The sequence below is a fragment of the Jaculus jaculus genome, chromosome 4, assembly GCF_020740685.1.
Source record: "Jaculus jaculus isolate mJacJac1 chromosome 4, mJacJac1.mat.Y.cur, whole genome shotgun sequence".
Taxonomy (NCBI): Eukaryota; Metazoa; Chordata; class Mammalia; order Rodentia; family Dipodidae; genus Jaculus; species Jaculus jaculus.
This window is the reverse complement of record NC_059105.1, coordinates 28,758,951-28,778,186: the sequence shown is the minus strand read 5'-3', so window position 1 is coordinate 28,778,186 and position 19,236 is coordinate 28,758,951. Positions and strand designations below refer to the sequence as shown.

Below are 19,236 nucleotides of genomic sequence, written 5' to 3'. Positions count from 1 at the left end.
GAGTTTGAGGCCAGTCTAAGACTACTTAGTGAATTCAAGGTCAGCTGGGCTAGAGTGAGACTCTACCTCACAAAAAAAAAAAGAAAGAAAGAAAGAAAGAGAGAGAGAGAGAGAGGGAGGGAGGGAGGGAGGGAGGGAGGAAGGAAGGAAGGAAGGAAGGAAGGAAGGAAGGAAGGAAGGAAGGAAGGAAGGAAGGAAGGAAGGAAGGAAGGAAGGAAGAAAAGAAAGAAAAACAAAGCAACACCAATAGAAAGGAAAAGTTCTAAGTAGGTTATAATTTGGACTAAGAAACCATGAAAATGATTTTAGGAAGCGTATTTACATGGAGAAAATCAATATAACTAGGGGTATATAATGTATAACTAGGTGATAAACAAGCAGTCCAGGAGGAAATAAGGACTGGCTTCTAAGTAACAGGAAGAAAGTGAAAGAGAAGCCATGGGGGAGTAATAAGGTGCTCTGTAAAGGAAGATTCCACTCTCCTACTTTAATAACAACATTGAAGATTTTCACTCAGGTTGATTAAATTGGAAGGAGTTACTCATAATTTAGCTGAAGAAGTTGGTGCCAAGGCCATTGATACAATAGCAATGCAGTATACAAACTAGAAGATTACAAGTGTTTTTTTTTTTTTTTGTTTGTTTGTTTTTGTTTTTGTTTTTTCCACAGAATCAAAGTATTTACTCTTGAGTTGGAAGTGGATGCCTTGAAGCTTTGTATGTAACATTGAACAATAAATTCCAAATTTTCAAGAGAGTAAATAGGGTGGGTAGAAATATAAATTACTTGTAAATTTAAAGGCAGAAAAGATAGGAGAGAGGATGAAGAGATCCACATATGTTATAGATGAGAAGTCCCAAAGATTTCTACAATGCAGCATCAAAGAAAGGGATGTGATTATGTTTATAAAGGAGAGAGATGGGATTCAATAATTTAAGTAGATGACCCAGAGAGACTTTGTATTTTGCAAAGTGGTCTTCACACTGGCACTGAGAGTTTTAATGTTTCCAAGACTACTTTTGTTGTTGTTTTGAGACAGGGTCTTGCTATCGACTGCTTTTGGTCAACACAATTCTGAGAACAGAAGATGTCAAGGTTTTTAATTGTATTTGTTTATGAGAGAACGAGAGAGAGAGAGAGAGAGAGAGAGAGAGAGAGAGAGAGAGAGAGGGGGAGAGGGAGAGAATGGGCATGCCAGAACCTCTTGCAACTGCAAATTAACTTCAGATACATGCTTCATCTTGTGCATATGATTTATGTGTATATGATTTTGGAGAATCAAACTAAGGTCCTTGTGTTTTGTAGGCTAGTGCCTTAACCGCTGAGCCATCTCTCCAGTCCAGGATGAAGCCATTTTAAAAGCAAATTATAATGATAGGATATGACCCTCAAGTTTTGTGCCTAGGAATATGAGGATAGGTCGTAGCTAAGGTGACTTATAACAGCATTGCAAGGAAAACAAGCAAGAGGGCTGGAGACGTAGGAGAATAGGGGTATACGCATAATCCAACATGATATTTTTGCTAGTGACGGCTCTACATAACTGACAGAATGCATATAAAAGCCAATGAAATGAACCATAATGGAAATAGTTTTCTTTAGTGTCTAGGAAATTTCTATTTCTTTTCATTATATTAATAGAGAATCAAAACATTCAAATCTGTTCTCCATGAAATTTTACCTTAATATCAATCAATACTGTTGTATGTGACCAGAAGACAGTTTTATTGTTAATAGTAAGGTAGATTTAAAAAAAAAAATAAAAAACAAACTTTTGGGTATGTGTTTTCTTAAGAAAATAAGATTCTTTAACTGACATTTTTCTTTCTTTCTTCCTTCCTTCCTTCCTTTCTTTCTTTCTTTCTTCCTTTCTTTCTTCCTTTCTTTCTTTCTTTCTTTTTTTGAGGTAGTTTCTCATTCAAACCCAAGGATGACTCAGGACTCACTCTGTAGATCCAGGCTAGCCTGGAACTCATTGATTCTCCTACCTCTGTCTCCCAAGTGCTGGTAGTAAAGGAATGTATCACCACACGTGGCTTAAATGACACTTGAAAAGAATGAAAATAGTGTAGAACCCCATGGTATTTAAGAAATTGCCCTTAGCAAAAAATAAATTCTGAAATTTTTGACTTCCTTAAGAAAAACTATATTAATACATTCCAATTAACAGATTTATAAGGGCAAACTACATATATATTCTTGATTTGTTGAAGTAGGGTCTTAGCCTACTTAACTCTAGCTCAGGCTGATCTGGAATTTACTTTGTAATCCCAGGCTAGCCTGGAACTCAGTCATGTGACTATTTTTTCATGAAAAAAATAATAAACTAACAACTGGATAAGATAAATACAATGCCATAGCATGATGAGATTTTTTTTTTCTTTTTACCAGAATGATTTTGTAGGTTGTGTTATATGAAATACATTTCCTTTCAGCAACTGACTGTGAAAAATGTTGTGAATTTGGCGTGGGAAATCTGAATCTGGAGCCCAGCAGATACACAGAAGTCTAAGTCAGTATTGTAGATAAGCCACTGGAATTTCAAATAATTACATGATTTCTTTCATTCCCAGCTTAGGTTTTAAGGAAACAAATAATTTAGGTAAAACATTTAAAAACAATGTCAACTTGAGGATAAGTTAAATTTTATGGGAAAATGCAGAGTGGTGGGAACTTAGAAAAATTAACAGCCTGTGTGATTTTACCAGACCAGGTCACCAGTTCCAGGAATCTTGCTCAACAAGGCCATTTCTTGGGTATTGTATGCTGCACCATTTGGTGGATTAAAAAACAAACAAAGAGACCCCACAAAAGCCTGCATTTTCCCAGTGAAATTGCACCATTTGAAGCAAGAATTAGGAGTGGGCATAAATGCAGGCATTCATCTTATAAAGGTAGACCTTTCAAGCCATTTTCTTAATGTCATTCAATGTGATCTTCCTTTATGGGAATGAAGAATGTACTGGCCATTCACTCGTAGTATGTTATTATTGTCATTATGAATCCATTAGCGATATTCAGGCGAGCTAAGTAACAGCCCTGTGACCAAATTCTCCTTCTGTGGCTTTTAGTGAAACATTTGATAGAATACAATCTGCCCTGGTATATTTTTTGCCTATGGTAAAACTTTAAAGAAAATATAAAAGTCTGAAAGTCTTTTCCTTTGCTCTTGGATATCAATAGAATTGTTGGATATTAGTGGTGACTTTTAAGTTGTTGAGTTTTGCCATTAGTGATAATTACCAGCAAAACAGAGCCTTTTGGATATGTATTAAATATTTTAGTGGAAGTTTAAAGTTAACGTGCAAAGAAAGTCTAATGTGTAATAAGAGTCTGCAGTTTCCACAGCCTTTGGAAACTTTATATTTTCCTGTAAAAGAGTATAACACATGTGGCAGATTAAATGAGATTTCCCTCATAGCCTCGTGTCTTTTGATTACATGGTCCGCAGCAGGTGGAGCTTTGCTGGAGGTGTGTTGCTAAGGGAAGGCTCAGGGATGTAATATCCTAGTTCCCCTTGTCAATCGTAGCTGAGCTCAGTTTTGCTGCCTTCTTCCAGCTGCTCTGGTGAGACATGATCCCCAGCTTCTGCTCTTTTCCTTAACCTGCTATGATGAATCATCTCCTTGAAACTCTAAGCTAAATAAATCCTTTACTCCCATCAGCAGTTTGTGGTTGGGAGTTTTGTTCTAAGGATAAGAAGGTAACTATCGCAACACATATACATACATAGACATAAACATACTTGTGCACTAGTTTGCAAATGAGATTTGCAACAGTCCTGCAGTGGGTCTTACTTAAATTTGAAAGTTCACCTTGGAAACTGTACCAATGTTGCACAAACTAAATTCCATGCACTTTTCTTTGTCCAGTGGTACTATTCTCTTGCCACTGGAATGACTGGATTAAGTCTCCCTTTCTCTCAGCCAGTGGAGCACAATAGCTGGCAAAGGCCCAAATTTCCTTAATCCTTGAGTAGGGGAACTCTCAAACGAAGTTAGCTGGATGCTTTCACTTGGTCCGTAGAGCAAACCTACTCACTGTGGTAGCCAGTGGTTGTCCTATCTTATTTCCACTCTCCTACTGATGAATCCATCACCTTCAGCATAAATTACTTTAATTCAGTCCTTGCTTCATGAATACCTTCTGCTGCTGGAAGGACACAAACTAAGGCATGTGTGAAACACATTCCCATAACTATTACTGCAATAGTTTTGATTTTGATTCAGTCATTTGGCTGAAACTCCACACATTTTTACTTACACAGACTTTCATTTGTGGTTTGTGATAAATTTAATACTTACAGTGAACTACAAACATGAGATGAGTTAAAACATAAGCATGAAATGTAGCCATATGCTTGCATGAAAATTACACCAGCTGACTTAAAAGACTGCATTCACTGTGGATGTTACCAATTATACTGTATAGTCGGTGTGATGTTATCTTTCCAATGTTTTAAATGAATTTGCCAAGAAAGTAGGAAGTATTTCTATCTAACACTTCCTTAAATTCTGCAGATAGCAGTCCATTAATCTTAATTTGCTAGTATCTAGCTAGATGTAGGGAAGTAAGAAAGGTACAGTCAAAATATTTTCCTTTTTTACATAAAAAAGAATCTTTTGAGTCTGTTGGTTACCAAACCATCATACATCTAGGAAAATGACTCCTTTCATTCCTCAATCAGAGGCTCATCTAACATTTAGTGGAAAGCTAAGACTTCAAGCTACTGCCCCACTCCTGTTTCCATGGGAATAGGCTTCAGATACAGGGGGCCAGAATGGATGGGGTTAGCAGCTTTCAAATAATCATCCGAAATTATGATGAGGTTTTTAGAGCTTCTTTTTAGGTGATTATTTTGTATCCTCTTAACCCCCTTTTGCCAGTCTGTTTCCATGGAAATTATGACAAAAATGACTGTCCAAGCCTCCAGCAGAGATTATTAACATCTTGTTAGCTTCAGCTTTGGTTGTAGCCTATGTTGAGCAAGTTTGATATTCTGTTAGTTTATGTATTACCTATATTTTATTATTTCCTGTAATATTCTTTGTTATTTATATGAAAATTCGCTTTATGAGTTTATATCTGTGATCGGGATTAAATTGAATAATTGGGACATCCCTGAACATGTCTTCACTTCTAAACTTTAATATATGAGCCAAGACATTTAGCTTCAGGAAATGCCAGAACCTTTACAGACCTGACGAGAAAACATTGCTTAGTTTCTGGCCCCAATATTTACTGGACAAGTGTTGGTGAATATGTAACAGGGTGGCATATTAAGTATTTAACAACTGATCATGACATCTGGTTTGTTACCTTATCGACCCTAACCTGTAATGACCAGTAGTTATATGTTAAGGTAAAAATAAGATTATAAAAAACGTCAGCATTCTATTCAAATTCTTCAAGGTCATGTACTATCCTCCCGTAAAACTTTAAAAAAAGAGAGAGATTTCAAGACAAAGTGGTTAAGGATATATAACAATCTGTCTTCAAAAAATCAAAGTGCATATGTGTGGATCATCTTTCATATAAAGGTCATTTGAAAAATCAAAATCAACTTGATTGTTGGGGACATTATGTTAAAAGACGGAGCAAGAATGTATGTAGCTTTTTATAGAAACCCTAGCAAGATATCTTGTGTTCAATGTGAAAAAAAATAACAGCAGGCTACATATATAATTTTATTCCATCTTACCCTCTGAAATGTGCTGAACAGCAATACAATGCTAGAGAAATCTTAAAGTTCTGATTGACCTTATAAAGAACTTTCATTTTTTCAAACTTTCTTATTATTCTATAGTGGCTGATTTTTTGTTAAACCTATGCAGTCTTGCCTCATGAATTTGAATTGAAAGCACACTTTTGCTGAGAGTTATCAGTTGTAGATAAGTTCCTATTTAAATTTAAAGAAACAGACTTACTACCGAAAGTGATATTGTTTTTAAAATAAATAAGTTATAGTAAATTGACACATTTTTCCCCAAAATACTAAAATGTATCTTATCATAGTAATTATACAAGCATTCCTTTAATGTAAGGCCTGATCCTAAAACCAAACCTGTTCTGGATCAGGTTTGTGTAAATAAAGTTTTATTGGGACAAAAACACTCTCACATTTCACTTGTCTTAATTACTCATGGCCATTTTCCTACGAAAAAGGGCATTGCCACAGAGGAGATATAGCAGGCAAATCTTTCAGAAAATATTTCCTGACTGCTTTTCATGTCTGGATACCTGAACTGAATATCTGGATCTACTATTTCCTCAATTTGCAAAGCCTTCAGTTCACCTGGTGGGGGTTGTATCAGAAACCTTAGGTAAGCCATTATTTATAAAATATTCATGACAATGATTGGCATTTATTGCATACATTGTAAATATTTATCACCTAGACGAGTAACTAAATACATGGTGTTATAAACATACTTAGATTATTGGCACTTTCAATTAGAACATCAGTAAGGCTATATTTAACAACAAAATGTGAAAATATCACATCTGATTCAATATGACTCAAAAATACATCTTGAGGTTTAAAATATATTTAAGTTCCAAAAGCAAGTCTTTTTGTACAGTCTAGTCAGGTAACTGTGAAACAGATATGATCTGAATGGTTAATATAATGTGAAGTGTTCTTGGAAATTTCATGTTTAATATTTAAGGCTCAGGAAATATTGTGCAAGAACGGGAACCTCTGTTGTCCCAAAGGCTGGGACTCGGAGACAGCATCCCAGACTGGGAAAGCTTGCGCTCTGCCTTTGGGTATCTGGTTTCTTTTCGCTCACACCCTCCCACTCCTCTCCCTGTGCTTAGCGTGTGGAAAGCCTGGCTCAGTTCCTGCAACGCAGGCTTCTGGACCGAGGATGAGAGGAGTCCGCTGACCAGGAATCAGAGGCCTTCCCAAGCTTGCTGCCTGCCATGTTGCACCAGACCCTCCTTCTCTTTTTCTTGTCCTTTGCCCACATCCCTGCATTGTACCCAGCGGCACAGCAGGAGAGAGGCTGCTCCCATCTGGACCCTGTCTAGGTTAGGGGCTGCCTCCTTGCCTGGAACCTCTGAGACCAGAGGGAGGAAACGCCTTGAGGCAGGACTGAAAGCTATCATCTCAACACAGGCCTAGGAAGGAGTGGGGTGGGTTTTTCTTTTTTTCTTTTCTGTACCATGTTAGGAATTAATGCTTCAAAGTGTAGTTTACATCTTCACCTTCTGAAGACATTTGAATTGAGGACCGATGTATACAACCTGAGAGAGCAACAGCCTGTCCCAACCCCCTCCCCATCCCTTGGTACGGTGGGCCATGCACCTGGGCCCTGGTGAGGGGCAGGACTTTGGCCCTGAGTCTGGAAGTGAAGGCACTACCAGGAGAGGAGGCTGCCCAGCCCTCCTCCAGCCTGGACCCCAGGGCTTACGGTTGTTAAGCCCTTGTCAAACTTGGTTCATGCTTTTGTTTAGTTCCTCTGTAGCTCCCCCGCCCTTTCTGATGATTGATGTACAAAAGAAAGCTAGCTGCTCAGAGCCCTTGAATGTAGGCAAGGGAGTCTTCAGATCATCTGGTAACTTCTGGATGGGAGCCCCAAGGCAACCTCATGTGGAAGGTGCCTGGTGTCTCAGAGCATCCCACCCTCTCCTCAGCCAGGGTGATGGCAGAGGCAGAAGAGAACCTGCAGCCCACTTCTCACTGGAGAGGAAGACTTGTGAGCGGCTTTGCTAGAATATCACGTTCAAAACGACAAAAAAAGTATAACATACTTGTATTATAACTAATATTATTGACAACATCTGCTTTCCAGGCTGAAAGATCCATTCATTATTTTACTCCTGCTTTCATCCTTTGTAATTTGTGGTAATTATGCTTTTCTTTTAAATACAAAAATGTATAAAAATAAAAATTTGAAATGGCAGAAAAGAATGTAAGCGGCAGAGGACAGTGAGAATCACTGTGGGACACTGACTTCTGGACACAAAGTGACCATTGCATTACGATTTCAGCAGCTGTCACTACTTCCACAAGACCGCCAAAAAATGAGCTCATTAACATTTTGACATGGTTGATGGCAGTGGGTGACAAAACGTTATCAAAATAGAAGAAAGTTTCATTATAAAGGTCAATGAAGGAAGATAGGCAAGGTGGGGACAAAAAGGGGTATTGGGAAGGGGTTATTATCTAATTACATTATCTTCATGCATGACAATTGTCAACTAGTGAATTTACCATTCCCAAGAAAAATATATATATTTTTTTCCAATTCTCAAAGCAGTCTGTTTAATAAATAGCATGCTGGTGTATACTTACATCCATGAACTCCACATTGGCTTTAGGACCAGTTGTCTCATTGAGAATCTTAATCGCCACAGGAATTTTCACTGTTTCACCTTCAGGTACCCAAATACCCTTTCAAACAAAATAAACAAATAAATAAATAAGTACCAGCTCACATTTATTCAGTATTGAAAGGCACATGATATTAAAGCAGAAATATATTTGATTTGGTTTTAATTCATTAAAAATGAGAAGTTCATTGGTTAATTAGGCTGTATAGTTCAGGGATTAGAGCATTGGTCTCGTAGAAGTTAATTGTTCAGGAATTTAATTAACAAATACTTCATTAGCTTCTGTGTTTGATATGTAACTGCATTTTCATTATTTACTTTCATACCAGAAGATAAATTACATATGAATTTGCTTCAAGGTGTTTATACTCCTGAACAGATCGACTTGTTTGCTTCATGATAAAGAATTTGCACAATGAAGATAGCATTGAAATAGGATAGACTATCTAAATTTTCTATAAATAATATCACCAATTTTCAAGGTAAATATTGTATTTTCACTTTAAGGAATATTTGATTATACTTAGCAACAGAATATGAAAATATCCCATGCCCTAACTATAATTTAAAGGTTTGCAACAAAAAAAAGAAGAAAGAAATAAAAGAAAAGAAAATAGAAAATGTAGTGGTACACACTTTTAATCCCAGCACATAAGAGCAGAGGACGGAGATAGGAGGATCACCGTGAATTAAAGGCCACACTGAGACTGCTAGACTGAGACCCAACCTCGAACACCCACCCCCCAAAAAGTTTAGGCTATTCTTTTCAATTTAAATATTATCTATTATTCTACAACAGCAACAACAAAAATTACCATATTCTCATGGTGCTCAAACTCAGATTAAGAATTATCCTTTTATTTAAAAAAAATTATTATTTATTTATTCAAGAGAGGGAAAGACACAGAGTGAGAGAGAGAATAGTTATGCCAGGGCTTCTAGCCACTGCAAACTAACTCCAGATGCATGTGCCACCTTGTGCATCTGGCTCACGTGGGTACTGGGAAATCAAACTGAGGTATGGCAAATTGAGTATATATTAATTTGTCTATACTATTTGTATTTGTGTTTATTTTAATGGTTTTTGTCTCTGAGATAAGTGTCCTCAATTCTTTCTTCCTATCAACATATACAAAGAGCATCAGAGGAGAATTGGGAAAATAGCAGTTGGTAGTTTTTAAGGTATAAAATCATATTCAGTAATAACATTTCTGGGTAAACTAAATTTGAACCTATAATTGAGTATAACAATTTTGCCAAAAATATACCAATGTGTGAATTATATATACAGAATATCCTTCAGAGGCATGCTTCCAAAAAACAAAAGAAAATAAAAATCCAAAGGATATTTGCAAGGCCTTGAGGGAGAAAAATCTCAAATTTTAGTTTTATATCTCCATATCCTGTCTTTCTAAATATAAACATTTTTTTTTTTTTTTTAAGATAGGGTCTTGCTGTAGCTCAGGCTGACCTGAAATTCACTATGTAGTCTCAGGCTGGCCTTGGACTCACAATGATTCTCCTACCTCAGCCTCCCCATACTTATTAAAGGTGTATATCACCATGTCTGGCTAATATCAACTATTCATAATCATAGAAACAACATGTTACAAATTTTTCCTTCCAGTATCCATGCTAAAATATAGGTATTTTTGTTAGTTTAAGATGGAGTAATATGAAGAAACAGAAATAGAAGAATTGTTAAACAGTGAAACTATTAAAGAAAATACTTGAAGCTTTTAGAATAAGATTTAGGGTTGGGTTAAGCAGAATGAATAGTGATTATGTATATAAGTCAAATGTAAAAATAATGGGCCAGGCATGGTGGCACATGTCTTTAATCCCAGCACTCAGGAGGCAGAGGTAGGAGGATTGCCATAAATTCAAGGCCACCCTGAGACTACATAGTTAATTCCAGGTTAGCAAGGACCAGAGTGAGACCCTACCTCAAAAAAAAAAAAAAAAAAAGTAAAAAATGTAAGCTAAGTTATTTGTATAATTAAGAAAAATAAATAGGAAATGGGGCAAAAACAAACCCAAAACTCCAAATACATGGGCTGTGTTTTCTCAGTGATCATAGTCAGGGCCAGCTACATATTGACCATTACTCAATAAAATCACTGAACGGGGGATTACTTTATAAAGATATAGCCTCTATAGTAAAATGTTTGTAAAGTCTCTTTCCAAATACGAATATGAATTCAGGGGCTAGAGGGCTAGAGAGATGGCTCAGTAGTTAAGGTGCTGGCCTGCAAAGCCTAAGGACACAGGTCTGATTCCCCAGGACCCACATATAGCCAGATGCACAGACAGCTCATGCAGCTGGAGTTCATTTGCAGTAGTTAGAGATTTTGGCTTGCCATTTTCTCTCTCTCTTTCTCTCTCTCATAAATAAATAATAAATAAATAAATATTTTTTTAAAGAATATAAATTCAGTGTGCAATAATTTACACTGATTTTGAAACAAGTTCTGCCTTTATTTTCTATGCTGGATTACATAAAATTTTATTATAGTGATGTACTCAAAACTTTTTATGCTCCAACAGGATATGTTTTCAATAAGGAAGAAAATTTAGCCAAATAATTACCTGATCATTTTGCATAATTCTTTGGATTTTAAAAGGTATGTTCTATAATAATTGATAAATTGAATCAAACTTAAGGGCAGACATAAATATATTATCATCAAATTCAAACAAACTTTTGAAGCTTCCAATAAACCTTCATTCTAAGTAACCTCAGTAAAAATAAAATGCTCATGGACAAAAGCCAAAGCATTGTTTCTCCTTAACTTAAGAAAGCTTTAAATGCTTAGATGGTAAGTGTTTCCCCCCACCCCCAGCACAGTTATTATAATACTCAGACTTGAATTACACAGACTCTGTGATTTTAAAATAAAACTTGGAATCCAGGCTATATATTTAAAAAAAAATATTTAAAGAGCAATACAAAATTCAGTTATCATATAAAAAACCTTGTTAAAATACATTTCAAAGTAGCCACTTTGTCGTCATCATAATTACTTTTCTCTATAAACACACACATTTGATTACTTGTCTTAAATTCTGCCACTGTGGCATGTAGAATTCTTTACAGATGTGAAATAAAAGAGAATTTCCTACCGACTTGCCCTATGTTTTAGCAAAGAACTATTCAATTTCACTACATGGAGAACTGAAGCAGGTCAAGTCACCATCACATAACTCTTAAGTTGGTAGTGGGCCTGGCCTGGAAATTTGCCATGGTTACTGACATGAGGGCTTGTGGTAAGAATATCAATCACAATAATAGGCAATATTGATCCGATTACTATTATTTTTCTTTAACTTTTCAATTTGCCAATTTCTAAATTTAAGGTAGAATTTAGAATTAGTATTAGTACAATTTTTTGGTAACTTTTTAACATTGAGGTATATTGAACCTGTCATTGAAATATAATTAAGGTTATGATATATATGAATAAAATTAGAGTTTAAATTTAAGTGTATAAGGTTATATAAATTAATTTTTTCCTTTTTTGGTGTAATTTAGAAAAAAAATAACTTCTGCTTCTTTGAACATACAAAAGATTGTGAGGTTATAAAAATATCAAGTTGGCCTAGAATAGCTATTCAAATTAGCTACTCAGCTAATATTTTTAGACTTAACAAAATATGCACACCAAAAAGATTAATAAGGTAGGCATGGTAGAACACACCTTTAATCTTAGAACTTGGGAGGCAGAGGTAAGAGGATTGATTTGTGTTCAAGGCCACGCTGAAACTACATAGTGAATTCCAGTTCAGCCTGAGCTAGAGTGAGACCCTGTGCAGTGGTTTGCTTCAGGTGTCCCCCATAAACTTAGGTGTTCTGAATGCTAGGTTCCCAGATGATGGAGATCTGGGAATTTACATCACCTAGAGGCAGTGTATTGCTGGGGGCGGGCTTATGGGTGTTATAGCCCATTTCCCCAAGCCAGTGTTTGGCACACTGTCTTGTTGCTATGGTCCATCTTATGTTGGCCAGGGGGTGATGTCCACCCTCTGCTCATGCCATCATTTTCCCCTGCCATTGTGGAGCTTCCCTCGAGCCTGTAAGCAAAAATAAACCTCTTTATTTTTCCCCACAAGCTGCTCCTGGTTGGGTCATTTCTACTAGCAGTGCGAACCTGACTGCAACACTCTGCCTCGGAAAACAAAAACAAAAAAGAAAAAGATTACTAAAGTGAGTGTATGTACAAAGGTTGACCATAGTAGAAAAATTTTTATGCAGATAAGAATACTTTGGAACACTCCGGAAACAGAAAGGATAGATGCAGGCTTACCTTTTACTACTTCCTATCTGATCATTAGCACTTCATATCTGATCATCAATTATTCTTATTAAATAAATCATTCTCTTAATGTTTGTTTTTCTTTTGTTATAGGGTTTTCTTTGTTGTCTAGGCTTATCTCAAACTCCTTATATCAAATCATTTTCTGCCTATGACTCTCATGTGTAAGGATAACAGGATTGTGCCAATACTCCAGCTCAAACAACTGCTTTAAGTAGGAAAAACAAGGAGTATTTTAAAATGTAATATTCTAAAATCCAATTTACCTTAACAATGTGCTTGTAAAAACTAAGGCTAAGATTTAATTTAAGAAATATGCTAAGCTGCCAAAGTAAATTTCATGAATTATAGTACCGGTTGTTGTAAGAAGGCTTTGGCGTTAATGCAAAAGTCTCTTATTCTTGATATTTACCACCAAAATAAATTTGACCATAGTTATCCTTAGAGTTGGTCTTAGGATTGGTCTTGTAATTATGCTTAATAATTTAGCACACAAATGCCATCATTTGAGTGACCCTCCCCAGAAATATCTGTTTTTGAAAAATTCAAGAGATTATTCTTTCTTTCTATCTGTACTGAATCAAAGATACAAAGTCAACTGTACTTTTCACATAATGGCAAGGCATGACAAATATGAATGCTAAGTAATAAATCATATTAGGCAATCTTTTAGGTAAAATGGCTCAGAATCTATTCTATTAAGAGCACATTCTTATGGATTCTAAAGAGATCAATTAATATGGTAGGCACTGATATGGACTAATATAAGAGAGCAGAAAAAAAGAAGGAAAGAAAGGAGGCACAAAGGATTATGGGACACTGCACAGGTATTTCTGGGGGTAGGTGGGATGCTTAAGGGAAGAGGTTGGGGCTAAGTATCTGAAAAATGAGTGGAAATTTGCCAAAGGGAAGACAGTATTGAACAGGGCTCAGAAGGGCACCAAGAGAATGAACTACCCTTTGCTTTGTACCAGCATTTCCTGCCTTTGTTTCTCTCAAGACTGTATTTATCCCAGTCTGTTCAATAAAAATTAATGAATTCATTTGTACAGCAGCTCCACAGTACTATAAAGGTCCTCTGAATATTAAAAGGAAATTAGGTTGGCGAAAGTAATTACTTTGGCTATTATTTCTTAAAGGCCCAAAACAAAACTTAACTGATGGTGTGTGGTTTTCTACTCACTTTATAAACCGTTCCAAAAGCTCCTGAGCCAAGGACTTTTACCCTCTTGAGTTCCGTTTCTTTCAAAATCCGAAGTTGAGCTTGGTTGGGTGCTGTGCCACTGGGAGTTAAGGGTTCTACTAACTGTAATGTAAAGACATAAGGTTATACAACTTTAAATACATAATCCTACTCTCTCATTCTCTTCTTTTTCTTTCTCACACATGCAAAAAACACAAATATATCTTCCTTGACAAACAGTAGTTTTGTAATATGACTCTCTCCTTATCCACAATCTTTCAGATCCTGTCCTTTCAGGTCTCTTGTTCTTTTTCAGAGAATTTAAATAATGCATATGCCCTATCTTGAGGCATGCTCAGGAGATAAGATGAATGAACAAATAGAAATGCTGCCTTTTCAGTACTTAGAGTTTAGCTGGATGGCTATCATGTTAAAATAAGGAGGTTGAGTAGGTTAGGATAGGCCTGAACTTTTGCATTTTTATAGAATAATAGGTGATAATTATGTATGATGGTGGAGTTTTAACTCATGTAAGGAGCAAGGTCCTAGTGTATCTTTTTAGATAAAAAAAATCATCCATACGATTCCAGATAATGAGTTAATACTATACAATACAAAGGAGTCCAGTACTCTGGCCACTAGAAATTGAGGTTACTTAGTTCTGGCTAACTCAGGGTACACATTAAGACATTCTTGATATAATGGAAAAGGCAGAAGATGAGGAAGGCACTGACATGGTGAAGAAGAGTTTAGGCTCAGCAATAGGAGGAAACAAGCAGGAAGACATGGAATAAATACACCATGGAGTAAGAAGGATGTGAGGGAAAGACTGCAGTGGGGAACACAACATTAAGAGATGGGATACATGTGACCACAAATGTTAAATTAGACTCACATTTGTAGATGTCGTATATTTAGCTCAATCATTTGAATGAATCAAAAAAGGTATATGAAAATGGGAAGTCCTTGGCATATATGAAACAGAAAGTGTTCATACTAGTCACTCTTTAACCACTATTTTACTTTCTACAGTTTACCTGTGATCAATGGTATTTGGGAAATATTAAATGTCAATAACTAGTTTTTAAGTATTTTAAATTTTTTGTTTATTTTTATTTATTTATTTGAGAGTGACAGAGAGAGAAAGAGGCAGAGAGAGAGAGAGAGAGAGAGAGAGAGAGAGAATGGGCCCACCAGGGCCTCCAGCCACTGCAAGCAAACTCCAGACGCATGCGCCCGCCTGTGCATCTGGCTAATGTGGGTCCTGGGTAATCGAGCCTCAAACTGGGGTCCTTATGCTTCACAGGCAAGTGCTTAACCGCTGAGCCATCTCTCCAGCGCTAATTTTTAAGTTTTAATAATGGGCATTAGTATTTTTTATTATTGCTCTATTAATTAGCAATTATTATTCAATTACTGTATTTAATTTATAAATAAACTTTACCATAGCTATGTGTACCCAGGCCAAAACATAGTATACACAGAGCTCAGTTATTCCTATAGCTTCAAATATCCTGGGGATATCACTTGCCGATGAAGCGGAAACTACTATGCTTCAGGCACTTTGGGTAACCAAAAATCTATATCCTTTTGTGAAAAATTGATATTTTAATTCATACTCAAGGACAACCTAGTGAGTGAAGTCACAGCTTGTTGCGTGTGTGTGTGTGTGTGTGTGTGTGTGTGTGTGTGTGTGTGTTTAACAGAGAAAGAGGAAGAGAGAGAGAATAGGCATGCCAAGGCCTCCAGCTACAGATGCATGTGCCCCCTTGTGCTTCTGGCATTTGGCTGACATGGATCCTAAGGACTTGAACCTGAGTGGGACCTTTGGCTTTGCAGGCCAATGCCTCAACCTTTCAACTATCCCTCCAGCCCCTTAATTCCTTTTTTTTTTTTTTTTTTTTAAGTTAGAAAGGAAGGAAACTTTGGACAAAATATAAGTACCCTGTTCTTTCTCTGCATAAGGGAATAATTAAGGGCTATTGTTACAAAAGAAAATTGGTCTTGAAACCACTACCATATTTCCAAATGTCTGTCTGCATGGGTAACTTCTCTGTGGCCCTCCAGCTTGGGTATTATTATCATGCTTCTGTGAGTAACATGGCCTACTTAACATGGCCTAGTTGAATAGTCTTCAGTAGAGTTAGATATAACAGGACATTTAGGAAGAACAAGATAAAATTTGTCAATTTTACAGACTGTGCTCTAACAGTTTGGCAGCAAATCTGCTTCTCTTTCATTTTTAAGTTTGGCATGAAAATATGAATAAGACAAAAATATCGTAAGACAAAAAATATAATATTCAAGTAACATAAAAAGTTTCATAATCAATAAACACTATGTTAAATCTGAACAGGAGTTTCTAGCAGAGACAGCCTTCAGGCAAGTCTTCTGTACAGAGTCCAATAGATAGATTTTTTTTGTTTGTTTGTTTTGTTTTCATGGTAGGGTCTCACTCTAGTCCAGGCTGACCTGAAATTCACTATGGAGTCTCAGGGTGGCCCTGAACTCATGGCAATCCTCCTACTTCTGCCTCCTGAGTGCTGGGATTAAAGGCGTGTGCCACCATGCCCAGCTTAGTAGATAGATTTTTGACACACTGTATATAATGAGCAATTTCTTTAATCATTAAAAAATTTACATATCAAGGCATAAAATCACTTGTAAAATATAAAAATATAAAAAAGTTGACCTGCAAATATCCAGTAACTGCACATGTTATTATTGTGTTTCCATGGATATATTTGACTATATTTTGTATGAACAAGTATATTGACCAGACAGCCCATTGTAATTTCATAAAATTGATTTCCTTACATGCAACTGTAGCTTCCATAAACTTTCACCTGACTTTCCAATCTAGGTTCAACTTCTGAATGAAGAAAATTAAGGTATAATTCATTTTTGATGTATGATATTTATGAAAGAATGATTATCCCCACTCCTAAAAGTGTTAATAAGAAAAACTAGATGGTTTCAATGACAATGATTAAGAAAACAATAAAATGCACCTAGAACACAATTATTTTGTCCTGTTTCCTGATACTGAGTATCAGGGAAAGATACAGGAAGAGAGTTGAGAGCAGCCCGTCTCTACATGGTCTTCTGTAATTGTTTCTTCCCTGTCTACTCTATAATGAAGAGTATCAGCTTACAGCCACAGAATTCAATGTGGCAATATAAGCCATTTACATATTCATAATAACCACCATACATAATATTAAGCACATTTCATAAATTGTGTTGTAAATTCTGTGTGATTACAACTCTAAGCCTTATCCTGTAAGCTCAGTCTGTCACTACTGGTATAATGAGATCATTGGCTATTAATTTAAAGATCCCAATTAAAGTATTCATTGCCTGCCTATCAGGTTATATTTTGAACCAAAATATTTCTTTATCTGTTTGCAACATGTTCCTCATTCTGCCACTGAGATACCCTCTACTCATATGCCCTTTCTCTCTGCTACTATTTAGGTGCTCTGCCCAGAGCTTGGTAAAGAAGTCTCCATCCCAGAACCAGAACTAAGTGTCTCTCTCTCTCTCAATCTCTCTCTCTCTCTCTCTATTTTCCCTACTGTTGTGGTTTTCTGAGCTCCTGCCACCAATCCTTTTTAATTCCTGAGACTGCTACATCAACTGCTTTTAGTACATATTCTAATTCTGCACTAACTTTTTTATAAAAAAATGTCATAAAGTATAGACTCAGTCAGAAGCTAAACAGCATTTCAATTAGATAAACCTAATTATTGCCTGGTGTGTTGGCACATGCCTCCATCCCAGAATTTGGGGGGGCAGAGGTTGGAGAATCCTGTAAGTACAAGGTCAGCCTGAGAATACATAGTGAATTCCAGGTCAGCCTGGCCTAGAGCAAGGCTCTAACTCAGAAAACCAACCAACCAACAAACATAAATAAATAAATAAATAATCCTAAGTATTATTCATGTAAACCTAGTTAAACTTCCAAAGTGTATGAAAGCAGTGACAAGAATCTCACCTCTGTTTCCAGGAATCTCCTTAAGGCTCTTTTCTTTTTGATGCTCTTCCTTCTTACATACACTGCAAATGTCAGGCCCATGATGACCAGGATGAAGAGGCCCCCAATGACTCCAGCCGCAATCAGTGGAGTTCTGTAAATCAGGATAAAAGAATAAACCAAAGTATGACGAGAGAAGAGACAGAGGAGAGCAAAAGAACCAATTTTCACACTTCACAAATGTAGTCATTTAGAAGAGATGTGAGAAATGCAAACAAAAATGTACTATAACTCGAGTATTTTTGTTGATGTTGTTGTTTGTTTCTTTTTTTTTTTTTTTCTTTTTGCTAGTAAACTATGCACATGCAACTGATCATTGGGGTGAGCTGCAACGGCACAAAGCATGTCAAGCTTGGTAACAGAATGAAAAACATGAAAAATGGTTGAAATGGTAACTTTTTAAATTACTTTCATTTTACTATTATCTGTAAGTAATTATAAGTAATTCTAATTTAATAATGTTGTTGTAGTGTACAGAAATTTTACTTTCACTATTTTCTTTAAAGCTGGCTATCCTCAACAGTGGCACTATTGAACTTTTAGACTGTCTGCCAGTTTGGTGTGTGAGATTGTTCTGGGTCTGGGACATCAGTAACATTACCATCTTCCCATCACAACAACATCCCAAGACATTGACAAACATATGCTGAAATCACCACAGCTAAGAATCATTGCTCTAAAGTAGCCTGCTAACATACATACCACTTTTGGAATATAAGGGTGCTGATAAAAGAATAGCTTACTGTCAAGTACTTTTGGAAACTATGGATAATGCAGGTAGACTAATAAGTGGAAAAGAAAAGTTCTATCAGCCACTTTCAGGTAATGTAGAGAGATTAGATACTATAAACAGAATTGTGTCTGAACATCATATGCTTGTGAGAATATTCTCAGTACTAAATATTGCAATAAAGATACAAATAGTGCATGGAGAGATTGGAAGGAGAGAGTTAGAGATATTATTCTTCAAATGTCTTAATGCATTTTAAGTAAAGGTAAAATTAGAAGCTGATCATCAATCAATTTCATTGAATTCTTCAAATAGCTGTTTTCTTTGCTAGAAAAGTACTGTTTGTGGTTTTTCTTTACCTGGTTTGGAGTATAACAGTGTCTATAAAATTTTATTGGTTGGAGTGTTGAAATGCAGTAATTTCATATATCATAGAAAGTAACCTGCGGTGAAACATAGGAGTTACCTAATAAATATTTCACTATTAAATCTTAATAGATATCAAGATCAAAATGAGCTTCCCTCCTTCTCATTCTTTCCATAGAAAAGCCTTCTAAAGCAAGTATTCCTATTTTTAGGAGAACTTCTATACACCTATCTATATTACTTTATGAACTTTGCTCCCATAGATCAGAAA

At 36.1% G+C, this 19,236-nt stretch overlaps 1 protein-coding gene across 7 annotated transcripts in view; it reads right to left on the bottom strand.

The window, feature by feature from the left end:
• Window positions 1-19,236, bottom strand: part of Erbb4 (erb-b2 receptor tyrosine kinase 4) — a 1,092,347-nt gene that overhangs the window by 222,030 nt on the left and 851,081 nt on the right. For all 7 annotated transcript variants that reach the window (XM_045146981.1, XM_045146983.1, XM_045146986.1 and 4 more), the window contains 3 exons: window positions 17,831-17,963; window positions 13,834-13,956; window positions 8,300-8,398 (listed from right to left, as the gene is read on the bottom strand). In XM_045146981.1, the coding sequence (XP_045002916.1) occupies window positions 8,300-8,398; window positions 13,834-13,956; window positions 17,831-17,963 (355 nt within the window). The remainder of the gene's footprint in view (window positions 1-8,299; window positions 8,399-13,833; window positions 13,957-17,830; window positions 17,964-19,236) is intronic.